The sequence below is a fragment of the Opisthocomus hoazin genome, chromosome 10 (genome assembly GCF_030867145.1).
Source record: "Opisthocomus hoazin isolate bOpiHoa1 chromosome 10, bOpiHoa1.hap1, whole genome shotgun sequence".
Lineage (NCBI taxonomy): Eukaryota > Metazoa > Chordata > Aves > Opisthocomiformes > Opisthocomidae > Opisthocomus > Opisthocomus hoazin.
In genome coordinates this window covers 17,887,729-17,904,353 of record NC_134423.1, presented here as the reverse complement: position 1 = coordinate 17,904,353, position 16,625 = coordinate 17,887,729, and the positions used below count along the sequence as shown (strand labels likewise).

Sequence of the window (16,625 nt, the reverse complement as noted above, 5' to 3'; positions counted from 1 at the left end):
CCCTCCCCTCGCTCGGTCAGGCATGGAGGATGTATGTATGCATGTATGTACGTTTGTACATGTGTGTGTGTACATACACAGGTATGAACGTGGACACCAAAGCTGGGTGCAGTTCCCTTCTCAGCCGTCAGTACAACGGCATACCCAACATCAAGTATTAAGAACTGAAACCGTGACAAGCAGGTGAAAATGGTATTTATCACTTGGAGGATCAGATCAGAGGTAATCAATAAAACCCCGTGAAGCATAACCGTACACAGTGATGTTCCTTTTCCAGTTTCCTGGCGGTTACTTTAAACCTGGACGTGCAGACACACCTTCAAACGTTCAGAATTTCATACGCAAGTCAACGCACACCGGGCACACGCGTGTGCAGTCACAGCCCCGCGGGCAGGGCGAATCGCTCCGGCGGGGCCGGGCTGCGCAGCAGGGATGCTCCCGGCAGGCGACGAACGCTCCGACGCCGGCCGGGCTCGGGCGCCATTTCCTCTGACAAGAGGCGCGGCGGCCCGCGCTGCCGGGCGGTGCCGGGGGACGAACGGCGGCGGCGCGGCTCACGCGACTCCTCAGGGCCTCTTCTCCGGCGCGGCGTCCGCCGGCGGCCCCGCCGTGTCCTCGGGCGGCTGCGAGGACCCGGACGGCCGGAAGATGGGCCGGTAGATGTAGAGACCGCTCGCCACACCGAGCGCCACGGCCAGCGCCACCTGCGGCAGCGGCAGCCGCCCCCGCATGCCGACAGGCGGCGCTGCCCCGCCCGGACACGCACGTGGGGAGCCGCGGCCTCTCCGCGCTCCTCGGCGGGGAGAGGGGGCGGAGAGGCTCGGCGCCCCCGCCGCGGGAGCGCTTCGCCCCGCGGCCCCGAGCAGGCCCGGCGCCCCTCACCTGAAGGACGGGAGACCGGGGAGCGGAAACCTCCCGCTCGCTAAAGAGACCGGAAGGAAGTGCCGGCGGGGGGGCGGCGCATGCGCCGCCGCCGGAGGCCGGCCCCCGGGGATGGAGGCGGCCGGCGCGCTGCTGGCGCGGGCGCGGAGACCGGACGCGGCGCGGCTCCGCAAGCGGCGGTCGGTGCTCTACCGCGCCCCCGACGGAGCCACCGGGCAGCGAGGCGCCGGTAAGCGGGGCGGGGCGGGGGCCCTCGGAGGGGCCCTCAACGGACGCCCTGCCCTGCCCTGCCCTGCCCGTCCCTTCCGTTCCCTCCGGCAGGCGCTGCGGGCGGGCCGGCGCCGCTGCTGGCGCTGGCGCTGGCGCTGCGGACGCTCAATTGCTTCCTGGTGCGGACCAGCTTCGTCCCGGACGAGTACTGGCAGTCGCTGGAGGTGGCGCATCGCCTGGTCTTCCGATATCCTTGGCCGCCGCCCGGGCCGCTGCCCGCCCTGCGTCACCGGGGGGTCGCGGCCTCGCGCGCGGGTCGAGGTTCCCGCGGGGGGAAGGCGTTCGCTTGACCGGTGACAGAACCCCCGCTGGTCTGGGCCCTCCACGGACAAGCCTAAGAACAACACAGTTCGAATGAAACTGCCTTCCTTTCAGTCGTTCGTGATCTGTCCTTAACGCTAACAGTTATGGCTACCTGAGCTGGGAGTGGGCACAGGGCTTAAGGGGCTACTCATACCCGCTGATCTTTGCGAGCATCTACAAAGCCCTACAGCTGCTGGCTAAGGATGACGTGCAGCTGCTGGTGAGCATAATAAAAAAACCCACATCCGCTACCAAAATTCTGTTTAAAAGCACTGTATTTCAATTGAGTAAACGTTTATCATTGTCCAGGTAAAATACAAAGCCTTGAATCTGGCAGTTGGAGATGTCTGAGCACAGAGACCTCGCCGAAGCGTTTCGCGTGGGTGCAGAACTCATTCGTAGGTCTCCAGTCACAGCACTGATGCCTGTGACTGCAGAGGACAATAACTGGCCTCCATCAGGCTCCTTGAGTTTCATACCGATATTCTTTGCTGCTGCATTGTAACTGCTCAGTGGTTCAGTCTTCCAAAGTGTTTAATAATATATGTTTGTGCTGGGCTCAGTAACAGCAGCCCCTTTTGACTTCTATTGGAGATGAACAGCAAAGAATTCTACTCTCAATTTCTGAACACTTTCAGTTAACTGGAGATTTTCTTTGTTTTGGCAGAAATACTAGTCTTATTGAAGCACCTTACTATTTTTTTTTAATTCGTAAAAAGCTATAGCGAATATTCACTAATTCACTTACTCTTTTCATGTCTAAACAGTCATTCACTAATTTAGTAGTCCTCTCCTTGAACCTGGAATTTAACAGGCTTGTTGCAAATAAAATTTTCTCTCTGCTTGCATAGATATGGGTCCCTAGACTTGCACAGGCAGTGCTGGCAGCTTTTGCTGACGTGAAGCTTTACTCATTAGTGCGACACCTTGAAAATGCAGAAACAGCAAAGTGCGTGGTGAGTCTCAGCCTATGTATGTTAATAAACACTGTTGCAGCGTAAACAAGAGCAAAATGGTAAGTCACACCTTGAAGAATTATCACCTTCATTTAAAACTACAGAATTTAACATTTCTCCCCGTGCATCCTGCTGTTTGTAATTATTTTCAGTACTTCTGCCAGCTCTGTTCCTGGTTTACATGGTATTGCTGTACCAGAACTCTAACAAACACCATGGAAACTCTTCTTACCATTTTTGCGCTTTCCTACTATCCGATAAAAGGTTCCAAGATGGGCAGCAGGTGAGAAGCTTTCTACTGACAGTACTGATAATTTTTGGCTTGGGATAACACCAATCTACTGATACTGTTTAAAATGCTAGCTTTTATCTTAAAATGTAAGGCAACCAAAACCACCTCGTTCCTGTAGCAAGAGCTCTAGATCATGGAAGGAACAGCAACTGTGTTACTTCCGCTCACATTTTTTTTGAAGATGGGATATAGCTGGTATATATCTCCAGTTGCCTTACACAAAGTATCACTTCATGGGAAACTTTAATTTAAGCTTTGAAGGACCGGAATTTGTGGTAACTTGAGAAAAGATGACAGAAGCTTGTTTGGGTTCAAACATAGATGAATTTGTGGTCACAACTTTCTTTACCAGCTATCTATTTTAAAGCAAGTATGTGTTTCTAGATAGCAACTCCATTGCTAATAAAGCAATTACATAGTTGGCAGCCTTCCAAGCAAAAGAGTATCCGCACTGAGAGAATCAGTTATCTGCAGTATGAAAAACTTGGTCAGACACATGACAGTATTTAAACTGTTGAAATGTCACTGTTTGCAAAAGAATTGATCAAACATTTTGATAAACTTTTGTTTTTCTTATATTCCCTCATTCTAGTTGCAAATATTTAGCTTTGATAGCACTTGCAATTGTTATTCGTCCCACCGCTGTTATCCCATGGATACCTTTGGTCTTCACTCATTTTTTGCAAGAACAGAGGAAAGCAGACCTTATCCTACACAACTGCATTCCAGTTGGGTAAGTTTTCTGAATTTAAACTATGACTGTGCACAGCTATATCTCTAAGATTGATTTTATCACTGCAAAGGCAGACAATGCAAAAAAGCTGATTTCATGTAAAAAAACAAGGAAAAAAATAGAGTCCTTCTGCAAAAGTTTAAAGAAGGGGCATACTTCCTTTAATGTATATGCTGCAAAAAAGCACTAGGAGAGATTTCATGAGGATGAGACACTAACAGCGTTCCAGCTTAATCTGAGACTGCGACAAGGATATTGGGCAATGGCAACTGGCCACTGTAAAATGGCCAGGAGTATGGATAATCTCAAAGAAGATTAGGAATAACTATTCAGGGAGTTTTAAAAGCTATTTGGAGAAGAGTAGAATCTGATACAAAAGCAATTCAGGCAATATCAGTGCAACCAACTTTCTGTTTTTGCAGATTGGTCACAGTAGGAGCCTCTTTAATAATTGACCGTGTGTTTTTTGGTGAGGTAAGTTGTTTTAAACTTGATTTATACGAAAAAGGTTGAGTTTTAGCATTTTAACATGGACAGATGTTTCAGACTTCTCTAACTTCTGTTATTTCTGTGACTGTCTTATGATCTCTAAATATATCCTAAGCCATAAACCTGTAAACACTGACTTCTCAGTTATTTTAAATGACAGACTGTTACTTAAAATCAGTATGCTCAGCTCTCAATAAATCATTATCGACAAACTACAAAACTTACACGCTTCTGTGTTTAATTGCTAAGTATAGGAAGTCTGTGACAAGTCTTAGTAGAAAAAAAACACATAAGCATGAATGAAAATGCCGTTATCATTTAAGGCCAGTGATGACTCTGTAATTCAACTTAGCTGCTGGTTTTCACTTTGGGTTTGTATTTAATTCCGCCCCTCCCTCCCCTAAATCTCCTAGTGGGTACTGGTTCAGCTGAACTTCTTGAAATTCAACGGGCTGCAGAATTTGGGAACATTTTATGGATCTCATCCTTGGCACTGGTACTTCACTCAGGGACTACCAGTCATCTTGGGTACCCATCTGCCTTTCTTTATTCATGGCTGTGTGCTGGCACCAAAAAGGTATCGCATCTTTCTAATGGCAGTGATTTGGACAGTGGTGGTATACAGGTAATTTCTCCTAAGTCTAACTACTATCGTTTACTGGTTGTGTTCTTTTCAAAGCTCATGTCCTCTCTAGAACAAAAAAGCACGTTATTCCAGTTAAGTGATAGAAGACTTTAAAATACTCCAAGAAATACAGTCAATTATACAAGAGTTTCTAGAACGTTATGTACTACTTCGTATATTGTTATCAAACATGTATTTTTGGAATCAATTAGACCCTTAAAGAATAAAATAATTCAGCATGAAATTCAATGCAAAATGAAAAAAAACAATTTGCCTAACAGGTGTTTCAGCAACAGAACTAGTTAGAAAACTGTGTTTAATAGATGCCTGTTTAAGTTGGTAAGTAGAAGAAAAGATAAGCTGTTTCTAAAGCATTAGAATTAACTGTAGATTAAACAAGAGACACTTTCAGACAAGAAAAGAGATGGCAAATTAATAAATACTAAGTAATAAATGGTATTAGACTACAGTAGCAACAGAATACAGCAAAACAGTAGGAAGGCCACAAACACCATCTTTTCTTTCAGTCCAACTCCGAACCAGAAGTGGCTGTATTGGTTTTAGGCTTTTTTTAATCTCCCTTAGTCTTGTAAGAACCTGTTTGGTTCCCATGACACAAGTCTTGAAGGAAGCCCCAAAAAAGCCCCCAAAGTTGGCATGGGAAATTGTGTAAAGTTGTATCAGCAGAGGTGAATGTTACTTTGTTAGATACAAATGTGTACTTCAATCTCAGCCTACCATCCACACTTTTTACTGCGTTTTATTACAGAAAGCAAATTGGTGAAGTACTAGCTAAATTACATCTAGTAGTCATAGAATCAGACCACTTAAGTGCTAGAGTAGTAGCCAGGTACTTTTATTAGTGCTTGGTTTAAACCGACCAAATAATCTTAATTTGAATGTACTCATTATGTTCTTACAGAGTAACAATTTGAATTTTTGCTCTGAACTCCTTCAATGCCAAAAGATTTTTAGTACATGCAGATGCTTTTCTTCCAGTCCTCCATGCTCTAAAACATATTTTGTCAACAGAACTGATGCATTTAACTTTCTCACTGTAATATTATATCTGTTTTATTGCAGCATGCTGAGCCATAAAGAATTCAGGTTCATTTATCCAGTACTGCCATTTTGCATGTTTTTTTGTGGTAAGCATTGGTTTCAAATGTCTTGCAGCCTTCCATGTATGTAATTTTTAGATAGACTGTTTTAATATTCAGTGTAGGTATTTGACAAAGAATTCCTAGAACTAGCCTAACCTTTTCTTACAGATGGGGGGGGGGGGGGGGAAGCAGGGGGAGGATGAGGAACAGCTAGTGACTGAAATACAGATGGAGAATCCTTAGCATGGATAAAAGTACTTCCTGCAAAAACCACAAAAATTGCCTCAGTGACTCCTAACTTTTTAGTACTGCCACCCTTACACTGCATTTTGTTCCTTTGCTCCTTTGTAGTATTTTTCTACCGGCTTCTCTCAAATATGCCTGACAAATGCCTTTGAGTATGCAACAAAAACCCCAAAGTATTAAAAACCTAAAATTATCCTTTTCTAGATTCAAGTGTGTCACTAGATGATGCTAGCTTTCTGTCTGCTCATGACCACCCACCAGCTGGCAGCTGCTTCCCACAGAAGTTTTAGAGCAGTTAACGTGATAGCTTTTTCCTTCAGGCATAGTAAGGCGATTTTGTTATAACAGGAGTAAGGTCCCTAAACTAATGTGGTTAACTTAAAAACTGCTTTTGCTAAGATTTTTCTGATACTTCAACAGAAACTTTGTCTTTTTTCCTATTTTGTGGACTTCTTTTTTTCTTTTAAACACAGAAAAGAGCCTAATAGGAAGTATTTTATATTTTACAAAATTGGGTATTAACTACACTAGTGTATCTATAGGAAAAGTAAAATCATGAGGTAAAGTCTAGTATGCTGCAAAAGTTACAAAGTAAAGATTAAAACTTTCAGACCATGAAGCCGTATAGCTTTAGTTTAAATACAAGTTCAAAACAGATGAATCAATGAAAACTGTAATTATCTGTAACCTGTTTTGCCAGTCTAAACAAAAGTAAATCTTATTTCAGTATTTTTGCTCTGTGATGAGATCAAATATGTAGTAAATCTTGGCTTAGTTCAACAGCAGATTTAAGATGAACCAGTTCTACCTCACATACAGAAAAATTCCAATCAGACCACTATTTTTTATTAATATCTCTTTTAACTGTCCTGTCTATAGGGCAATGAGGTCATCTCAATTTATCAAGAGTTAATTATCATCTGTTTGGATACTTCAGAAAAAGTAAAAAATGATGAAAGTTATTTCTGATAATTCAGTATTTACAAAGAGGTCTTTCGATTGCTCAAAACATTATAAATAAATTTTAAAAAAACCCCACATGAATTTCAAAGTCGTTTCCAAGCACACTTAAAGGTAAGCTAAGAGCATTTCACAAAAGCAGTAAAAAAAGCCTGTAATAGAATGTTTCCACTCCTGTTTAAACCACAGGCTAATTAGTAGACTTTGTTTTCATCTGAGATAAAGATCTGCAATTTGTCAGAACAGACCAGCTGAAGACTAATTTAACTTCTTACTGATGTATGAAACAGGCCTATTCTAACTTGTTTCTTGTGATTCAACAAAGGTGGTCACAGAAGTAGGCTGCATCAAATATTTTTATCTCCTAATACTGACAAGCGCATGACTTCATAAGGGTTTCCTGACTGGTTGCAACATGAAGCTGTCTTCTGTGCCAGGTTCATCTAAGTTGTAGTTGTGAGAAACAGGTTTATAGAGCTGCCTCCCTCCCACCAGGAGAAATGTCCCTTCATATTACTAGCTCATTCAAGAAAAGCAGGGATGGGAGATGGGAAAAGATGGATGAGTAAGCTTTTCCAACGATACTAGCTCAAAAATTAATAAGGGAATGCTGTAGCTTTCAGCATGTTGGAGAAAGAATACCACAGCCATACCAGAGCACACATAGTTAGCATTTATTCTACCTCTTCTTGGACATGTGTGAATCAGAACACATCAATAAGTACATCATTCACCCAAACTACTGAATGGATTATTTCTTCCCCCACAAGAAATTAAGCAAGCTCTAAAGAGACAAAGCATTGGCTTTGAAATTCTACTTCTGTACTTCAAAAGACAAGTATGGGATTTAACAGTGTAAATGTTAAGCAAAGAGTTAATATGGGCAAAGTCTAACCTTTGAATTTCCATTTAAAGAGTAACAACTGAAAAACTACTCTATTAAAATACCTCAAAGCAAGATATTGTGATCAACTGAGTACAGATTTTGTAGTAAAGTTATGGCACTTTCAAAAGTACTGTGTGGAACTGTTAGTATCTGTTTATGTCAGACTTACTCAAATGTTTCTCTAGGATATTCTTTGAAACACCTGAAAGCATGGAAGAAATCTGCAGCAAGTTTCCTGCTTTTATCAAACTTACTCCCAGCCCTGTATACAGGATTGATTCACCAGCGAGGCTCCCTTGATGTTATGAATCACATACAGCAACTCTGCAATACCTCTTACCAGTCACAAGCTTTTGTCTTCTTCATGATGCCGTGCCACTCTACTCCATTTTACAGGTATTAAAATAGTTAACAGTGTATTACGTTAAAACCAAAACACTTAACGAGAAATTAAGATTATTTTTTTTTCTCCCTAAACTTAATAAATTGAGATGGATAAAATGTATACAGGAAGAGTTCTGATTTTTCATCGTTAATACAGAATGAATAGGGGGAATAAGCTAAATGCTTAGAATAAAATTCAGCATCTAAGCTTTATTCAGTTTTTGTAAAATAGCTTTGTATGAGGGTACACAGTAAGTCTTAATGACTTCTGAAAGTAATTCACACTGCTTCATTATGGTAACTTTTGTAGTAAAACTAAAGACTTAACTGTTATAGTCAAAATGTATTAGTTTTACCTTTACTCCACTGCTAGAGAGTAAAGAAATGTAATTACAACATACAATGAGTGAAGTCACTATTCCAAAAAGTTTGCAGTAGGTCCTGGCATGTAAACAAAACGTTGAAGCAGATATAAACAGTGAAGCTGGTAGGGAAAAGTACCTTTTTAAGAAACTGATGTTACACAGATGGTATTTTTATTAAGATAAGTCTGCTTTCTGTGAACTGCTAACAACATAGTCACAGCAGTTTGGAGTCAAATCCACTTGTTCTACTTTTGCTTTTATATGAAGTACAGAAGGGAAGAAAATGTGACTCTGGAGGGGGAAAAAGTAGTTACTCAATTGTGGTTTTGACTGAGGTATCTTTTACGTGGCGAGTCATTTCAAATCTTAGATAATGGATAGTTTACCCTGAAGTATTTCCTTTGTTTTTCTCCCTAGTCATGTCCACTGTCCTATAAAAATGAGATTCCTTCAGTGTCCCCCAGACCTAACTGGAAATGAGAGCTATATTGATGAAGCAGATGTATTTTACTCTGATCCACTTGGCTGGCTTACTAAGGAGTTCTACAATGATACATTATTACCCAGTCACTTGATCTTCTTCAGTGTGCTAGAACAGGTATGGTAACTGAAAGATGAAATACCCTAGTTTTGAGGTCAAGTTACAAAATAAATTAAGGGAGAGTTATAGTTAAGATTTCTGAAAATTGTTGTCCGCAACTTTTTAAAACAGCTTAAATGAAAATTGAAGCCTCTAGTCCATAACACAGTATAGATACCATTCCATTGAGATATACTTCACATTCATGTATGCCCTCTCCTCTGTGCAAATTCTACACGCCATAAAATAATGTTTTATGGAATTCCCCTCAAGCCATATTAAAACAAATGTGTGGTCTGTTCCCAGAACCATACACTTCAGTAAGCAACAGTGATAAACAAGAATGCCTGCAACCAGAGTACCTTTTCCCCCTCAATTCTTTTATGAAGTCCATGTGCTCCAACAGTGTCTGGTGAATATCCACTCCAGACAGGATCAAACAGGATAGGTACCACTTTCTCTAGCAGTCTTTCCTATAATAAAGGATAAAACTTCCAGGGGACAGTTGAATTGATGGTTTTCAGAAAACTTTGGAATACTGTTCTGATGCTCCCGATTACACTTTCTGACTGTGGAAACTAATCTATGTTCATTTACAGGAAATATCATCATTTCTGGCTTTAAGAGGCTACGAGAAAACGGCCACTGTCTTTCACACTCATGTACCTCAAGGACGAGTTGGAAGCCACATCTATGTCTACAGGAGAAAACCTGAAATGAATCATACCTGAAGATCAGTTTCTAGACTTAAGACCTAATGAGATCAGTTTTGCACAGCAGTACTATGCTTGGAAGATCTTGTACTGCAGAAGGGAGAGAGTAGCGAGTCTGAAACCGGGTAAGTCAAACGGGGAAGTCTGATTAGGCAGCCACTGGTTGTGTGGAAACACATGAACCTCTTCCTGAGGGCAACTTCAGTAGCAGTATGGCTGGGTGGGGGTGTTGACCTACCTTACAACACTAGAAAACAACAGGAAGACCAAAGTTACCATATGACTACTTAATAAGAAATTAGACAAGACTGGACCATTTTTATAGAACTGCACAGCTAGGCTAGGTTTGTTTATAAATAAAGACTTTTACCCACAATGTCTCTTTATTTTTCTTCTACAGTATGCAGATATGCAAGACATTTAAAGTGCTTAAATCAGCAAGCTGATTAGAATGCAGCACAGCAAATTCTTCACAATTCAACAGGCTCTTGAACCCCCCCAAAGACAAGAAGCAAGTATAAGATTACAAAACACTAACAAATACATTACCATAATGTAGACCTATTTTTTGAAGGATGAGATGAAGTTAGTATATCAAACATCTGAGTTAATTATTGGTACATTACGCATGACTCAAACTTGAACTACACTAATGGAATGCAATTAAGCATATTTTTCATACACAGGTCATGGCATGCCTAGTTTCTGCAACAATACTGCTTGCACCCAAACTATCATCACTTCCAAAGAACAGTTAAAGCAACAGTACAGAATATGCAAATTAGAAAGCTTGAATTCTGCCTTTTAACAAAAATGTGTAAAAATCAAATTGTTTAGAGAAAAAACTTGCATCTTGATGCTTTGTGGAGAAACAGTTAGTTTCTGGAGAGGATGTGAATTATTAATTCTAATCTTATTTTTACCATAAATTACTCAATATTTTGGATCAAAGGGTAATTGCCCCAATTCTATTTCAAGATTTGCCATGTGTCTTCCATTACTGCGTCCATGTTTATGCCATTTACCTTCTCTTTTATTACGGTGGTGGTACTTCTGAGCTTGTTTTTCATGTCTGGAATTTTCAGTTTGTGTAAAAGGCCTTTTAGGTCGACTGCAAGGAGTAAAGAAAAGCTTATTACTACTCTTATGAAAGCATCTCTCAAAGCATTTTGAAACACATTTACATTGTCAAGAACAGCTTTTAACATGCTGAGGTTGACTGAAAAGAAAACAAAATAGTATTAAAAAGTAGTCCTTTCTCTTGTAAGCAAAATGAGGGTGAGGTTTATTTTTTTCGTTTGGATCATCAGTAAGTTGGTATATGTGAAATAAATCCTTTCTAAAAATAAAAATACTCTGCAGCTGGTTGCCCAAAGTTCTTTTTAGAATAAAGCCCGATGAACAGCTGTTTGATTATCCCTACTGTGATGCCTGAGTGAGGTCTCAATCTATTTTTCAGTTATTCTATTACATTCTCCTCTATAAAAATAGTGAAAATTTCACAGACCCTTAGGAAAGCATGCTTTGCATAAAGATCGGCACTTCAGAGGTTTTCATGTACAGTCAGTACATCTATACAGAGAGGAGGCACTGACAAAACACCGTTGCTCACCTGTCGCAGGTTTTGATGCAAACAGTCCCATTACACTACACGCTGTTATCATACGACTAGCGCCTCTAGCCTTCTCTTAACCTGAGTTAAGGCTGTTTTCTTCCTCCTAGAAACTTCTGTATAATACTACCAGTAAATGAATTTGAAATTCTGTTTTTCTGCAAACCGAATTAACGTACTCAAAAGTGAGGTTAAAAAGGCTATTTGGTAGCTGATAATATGAGGATCATCCTCATGGTTAAACTTAAAAGAGACAGTACTACCTCACATAATATTTAGTAACCCCAAAGTGTTAAGTATTGAGACTTCCTGCTGCAATAAACACATGCAATAATAAACAACACAAGTCCAGAAGAGAAACCTGACTGAAGAACTGCACCTTGATCTAAGCACTAAATATCCTTTGCACTGAATACCAGCCCAGGAAAAAGTTCTGTTATGTCTACAAGGACAACTTCTTGTGTTATTTATAAGTTAGTTAATCACGTTTTTTCTTACCTGATCAGAATAAACATTAGCACAAGGCACTATATAGCTAATTTTGTAACAGGAATGATATTAAAAGCCACATAAAATATATATGCAAGTGTTCCAGAAAGAGCAAGTTCCACACAATGTATTAAGGCTGCTTAACTTTCTTTCATCAGTGTCTATGCAGTAGAAACCATCCACTGTATCTAGCTCCTTTAGGCCAGCCAGGCAGCATACTACAACTGCTCTGTGGAAGCCCTCAGAACACCATTAAATACAGGAAAGTAATGTAGGAAACAATTCATGCCAAGGACCTTTGTAAGCAAATCTGAACAAAATTTAGTCAGTGTCAGGATCTGAACTAAAGCCTGCCATTTGAGTAGCTCTGCTCTGAGCATCAGAGCTCAGTATTTTACTAACCTACAAAAGTGTAGTGCAATTCCTGAAAAGCCATCACAGCTGCCAGAACAGGACTTCGAGACTGCTCAAATACAGCCAAAATCCTTCTCATTTGTGAAGGACAACAAGGAAGTCCTAGTTAAGCTTCTTCTAAGCCAGCTGTTCATTCCATCAGAGAGGGAATCACAGCTGTTCAGTCTAAAGTAAACCTACTTGCGGTTACACAGTTTTCTAAGTAACTCAGTAGAACTATTAGATTGTGCTACATACAGTGGATCTGTAGTGCCTCCCAAACTAACATCACACACACACAAAATTTATATATAAGGTACTACAGATCCATTTTATATAACATAATCTGGTATTTCCATTGAATCCTTCAGAAAGTCTTCTAGCATGGATATATGTACATACATATATACATACATGCTAGAAAAGCACCTCTTAGAACAATGACACTAGTTGTCTTTACAAAGACTACATCGTGTTAACAAGTTCAGGAAACATGTAAACAAACCTGGGTCCATATTGGGGTGAATTATCATAATGAAAGTAGTATCTGTAGACATATTTGTCCAAATCCTCAAAAAGCTTTTCATTATTATTTTGGTATTCCTTCATATCTTCCAGGTAATCCTTGACATCATTAACAAAATCAGTGAACAGCATCTGGTCATGTATAAATAGCCCGTTATGAAAAAATTTATTGATGAAATTTTCTAGTTCTCTCCAGTGATGAAAGTTATGTACAACTTGTTGCAAATACTTTTTCATTAACCTACTAAATTCATCCACCCTGATAGGATCCGATACTCTGTTAAAGAGACTAAGAGATTCTTGGTGAGCACATTCAAAAATACCAGAGCAGCCCTTTAGGACAAAGTGATGTTTTCTATTACATGAAGGGTCATGGAGACATTTCTGTGAATCTGTATCTTTTTCAAATGTTGTAAACTGATGTTTTCTTCCATCTTTGAATTCTTTTGGCATGTCAGGTCCCCTGTAATACACATGCTTCAGATTCTCGTAAGAGTTATGTTCTCGGTAAAAAGTCCGAGCTTTCTTGTTTGCTGCGTGTCTTCTATCATTTGACGACTTCTCCTTTTGATCAAAGATGTTTTTTGTGGTATCTTTGAAGTGTCTGAACGTAGACTTCACAGAATCAGAGAATTTTTTCAGGTTTTCTTTCACTGCTTCTTTAGCCTGCTTAATCTTTTCTTTATGGTGTCTTACAAACTCTTTTGTGGAATTTTTCATAGCATCAAAAGTTTCTTTAACTGAACCAAAAAATGATTCCTTTGATTTCTTTCTAGTCTTACTTTGCCCTTTAGCACCTTTCTTTTGTCCCCTTTCATTCACTTCTTGTTTTTCAGTTTGGTCTTTCGCTTCAACATACAGCTTCTCCCACAAGTCAGAGCGTTGTTGCTCAAAGTTTAGCTTTTTTTCTAGTTCTACTAGTCTTCCTCGAAGAATCTCTATTTCTTGATTTTCCTTTAATGTGTCATCATCATTAGCATTGTCAGGTGTTTGATGGGAACTTAACTGTTCCAGTTCTTTTTTTAGAACTTCTGTAACATGACGTTCTTTGTCCAGTTCTCTCCTTAACATCTGTGCCTCAGCAAAGAGTGTTTCCTTTTGCCTAAGAAAGTTGTGGTTTCTTTGCTTTTCCTCTTCCAAATGTTCCCTTAGTTTCTGATTTTCCATTACAATAGACTCAGTGCTAGTACCTTTATCTTCTAAGTTTCTAATTTGTTGTCTTAGCTTCCTTAATTCTTCCTGAAGTGAGGCCAAAGCTTTTTCTTCCTTTTCTAGAGATTCTCTTAAATGCTGATTTTCCACAGCAAGACTTTTTTTTTGAGATTCAAAAGATTTCTTCTCCACATCAGTAGAGGTCAAACATGTGGCAAGATCTCCCTTGAGTGACCAATACAAACAAAAAGAGAACAAGCAAAAACACTACAATTAGAATTGTTACAATTCCATCTAGAAAGATGAAAGACCAATGTAGCCCTGAGAGTTTACTTATCATTTCAGATGCTGTGACACATGTTGCAGCAAGATGCAAAAATAGAACTGGTTTGTTTATCTCAGATACACACACAAACACTTTCTTGGCAACAAAGACCATGGGAGAGGCTCCCCCTTCCAACCAGAGGTCATTACCCCTTGCTTGTATTGGTTTAACTAGCTGAAGGACAGTAAACTGGGTACATGAATGATCCATCTGAAAAGGAAATTAAAATGTGCATGTTTGCTGTTGATTTATGGTCAGAAAACTGGGTTTACAGATTACAAAACCAAATACATTAGCAGAAGCAAGGGCATTCAGCAGATGGGGCAGAAATTCAGGAACTGATTTTGAACCAAATTTGCTGCCGAAAATACATGTTCATGTAACTATATCCGAACAGAAAAGGATATCCCCAGTCTCTTGGCATCCTTGACAAACTCTAGAACTAAAGATACTGAATTATGTATGAATGTTATTGGAGCATAAAAGAAAACTTAAAAGACATACACACACACAAAGCACTCCCTAATCTTCTCTCCAAATGATCCAACATTAGAAAAACCCTAAAAGTACAGGTTAAGTATTTAAAAAGTTAATAACCATTGACAATTTAGAAAGCAACTGACAAAACTTGTAGGTTCAACCTGTAATAGGTTTTCACCAGCATGTTCTACTTCAGCTGTGTTCATTAATGACAACCTGGCATTATACATAGGGAAAGAGACAATCTCTGTGTCCAGGTACCTACTAGACTACATGCATAAAAAACAGTATGTTTAAATACATTCCAATAACAAATTTGATCAAAAACCAAAATTTTTGTCAAGAATTCAGGAGAAAGAAAAAGAACATTCTCGGAAAGAACTTACTAAAGAAAAAAATGTAATGGATTTGTGTGATAAATTAATTTCATTTCATGTAAATTACACACATAGTAACAGAATAACCCAGTGACTTCCAGCTACACTCATACCTACCCCCACTTTATGATGCACTTTATCTCCTTGCTCTTGTTGGCACTGGTAAAGGTCATCTTTCATATCCTTTAATTCACGTGTCTTTGTCACCAGCTGCTGACGTTTCTGGATCTGTATTGTACCTACGAAGATAAAAACTTTCATTTGATAGTCTGGCTTACGTTAAGTAATCAGAGGACCAGACAAGCCTAAACATCATCTTCATTTTCTCTGCAAATTCACAAGCATTCTTCCCTTGCAATTTCTGCCCAGTACTTACTAGTAACTGTTCAACTGTAACAAAATAAAGCTTGTAAAACCAGATTATTACCAGATTGTACTGATTCTGTTTCTTCCAATGAAAAATAATTTCTCAGACCCAAAAATCTGCTGTCTTTTATTTGATGACAACAAATGAAGGAATTTTGTAACACTACACAGAATTAAGTTAGATACAAAACAAGGAAAGTTATGGAGGAGAGGATGTGTGTAATTTTTTTGTCTTTTTTAAGTAACATGCAAGCCAATGGGGATATAAAAGGGAGATCATTAGTCCATGCATTATCCATTTCAGAACTACAACTTTTACTGTTAAGTAAAGTTTACATGAATAAGAGGATCTTAGCCCAGTATTTAAACTTTCAAGCAGAAACACAATTACTGCTTACAAAGCAGCAAGCATTTGCAGGCCCTATCTTGTCATTCTTATCCATGAGTGAAGGCTGAGCAAATGTCCTGTCTTTCACTTGACAGATAAAGGATGAGACACACTATTTTTCTGAAAAACTATCTCCATTGTACTAGCCACCAATTTTTGCCATCAAGTAAAACTTCTTCACTGTTACTTCCCTACCTATACACACGTTCTGTAAATCCTAACACTGATGTAGTTTTTGTTTCTTTGCTTTTAGTATTTTCTTGAATTGACTCTACAGCAGATGGCAACTGCAAGTTTTAGGTATTTCTTTCCACACCAATGCAGCATATGCAGAGTTCTATCTCTGTTTTTGGTGGCGGGCGGGGGTGTATTATTAAACAGAAGGAATTCTATAAATACTATTACACTGAGGAATTTTTTGTGCTGTCTTAATTTCTATTTAAGGTATTGTCAAGTACGAACTTAAAAAACAGACAGTGCTCTATTAAACTAAGTTGAACCTTGATAGTTCAATTCATCTAAGGGAAAGCAACGTTTTTACAGCAATGATTTTAATCTGCAGAGTCCTAATAAACACACACTGGAAGCACAGATCCTTGCATAAGTGAATTTAAGTATACTGACAGTAAATTTGTTTTTCATATTTATGTTTTATAAATACTTTTGAAGAAGGCCATTGATCCTAAGAGCCTGAAGACTGCCCCTGAAAAATCATCATTTAGTACAAATGG

The 16,625-nt window shown here is 39.5% G+C and overlaps 4 protein-coding genes across 14 annotated transcripts in view; 1 reads left to right on the top strand and 3 right to left on the bottom strand.

The window, feature by feature from the left end:
- RAB27A (RAB27A, member RAS oncogene family) overlaps positions 1–937 on the bottom strand; it is a 37,111-nt gene extending 36,174 nt beyond the window's left edge. The window contains exon 1 of the mRNA XM_075431554.1: positions 883–937. The gene's annotated coding sequence lies outside the window, so the exon portion shown is untranslated. The remainder of the gene's footprint in view (positions 1–882) is intronic.
- On the bottom strand, positions 179–876 carry LOC142362551 (protein PIGBOS1-like). The gene has a single exon (XM_075431558.1). The coding sequence runs from the start codon at positions 729–731 to the stop codon at positions 567–569; it is 165 nt and encodes a 54-aa protein (XP_075287673.1). The 5' UTR covers positions 732–876; the 3' UTR covers positions 179–566.
- Positions 678–10,163, top strand: PIGB (phosphatidylinositol glycan anchor biosynthesis class B). The gene is made up of 12 exons (XM_075431546.1): positions 678–1,111; positions 1,204–1,339; positions 1,558–1,675; positions 2,307–2,411; positions 2,564–2,694; positions 3,296–3,436; positions 3,859–3,910; positions 4,339–4,550; positions 5,634–5,698; positions 7,931–8,141; positions 8,912–9,092; positions 9,674–10,163. The coding sequence occupies exons 1-12, from the start codon at positions 730–732 to the stop codon at positions 9,803–9,805; spliced, it is 1,866 nt and encodes a 621-aa protein (XP_075287661.1). The 5' UTR covers positions 678–729; the 3' UTR covers positions 9,806–10,163.
- The window catches only part of CCPG1 (cell cycle progression 1), a 27,380-nt gene continuing 18,267 nt past the window's right edge, over positions 7,513–16,625 (bottom strand). For all 11 annotated transcript variants that reach the window (XM_075431535.1, XM_075431545.1, XM_075431539.1 and 8 more), the window contains 3 exons: positions 15,258–15,379; positions 12,787–14,183; positions 7,513–10,898 (listed from right to left, as the gene is read on the bottom strand). In XM_075431535.1, coding sequence (XP_075287650.1) covers positions 10,721–10,898; positions 12,787–14,183; positions 15,258–15,379 — 1,697 coding nt within the window. In that variant the 3' untranslated portion in view covers positions 7,513–10,720. The remainder of the gene's footprint in view (positions 10,899–12,786; positions 14,184–15,257; positions 15,380–16,625) is intronic.

Coding starts and splice junctions, on each gene's coding strand:
- PIGB (XM_075431546.1), top strand. CDS start 730: ATGCCGACAGGCGGCGCTGCCCCGCCCGGACACGCACGTGGGGAGCCG. Junction 2,695..3,295: donor GGTTCCAAGATGGGCAGCAG/GTGAGAAGCTTT, acceptor CCCTCATTCTAG/TTGCAAATATTTAGCTTTGA. Junction 3,437..3,858: donor CACAACTGCATTCCAGTTGG/GTAAGTTTTCTG, acceptor CTGTTTTTGCAG/ATTGGTCACAGTAGGAGCCT.
- LOC142362551 (XM_075431558.1), bottom strand. CDS start 731: ATGCGGGGGCGGCTGCCGCTGCCGCAGGTGGCGCTGGCCGTGGCGCTC.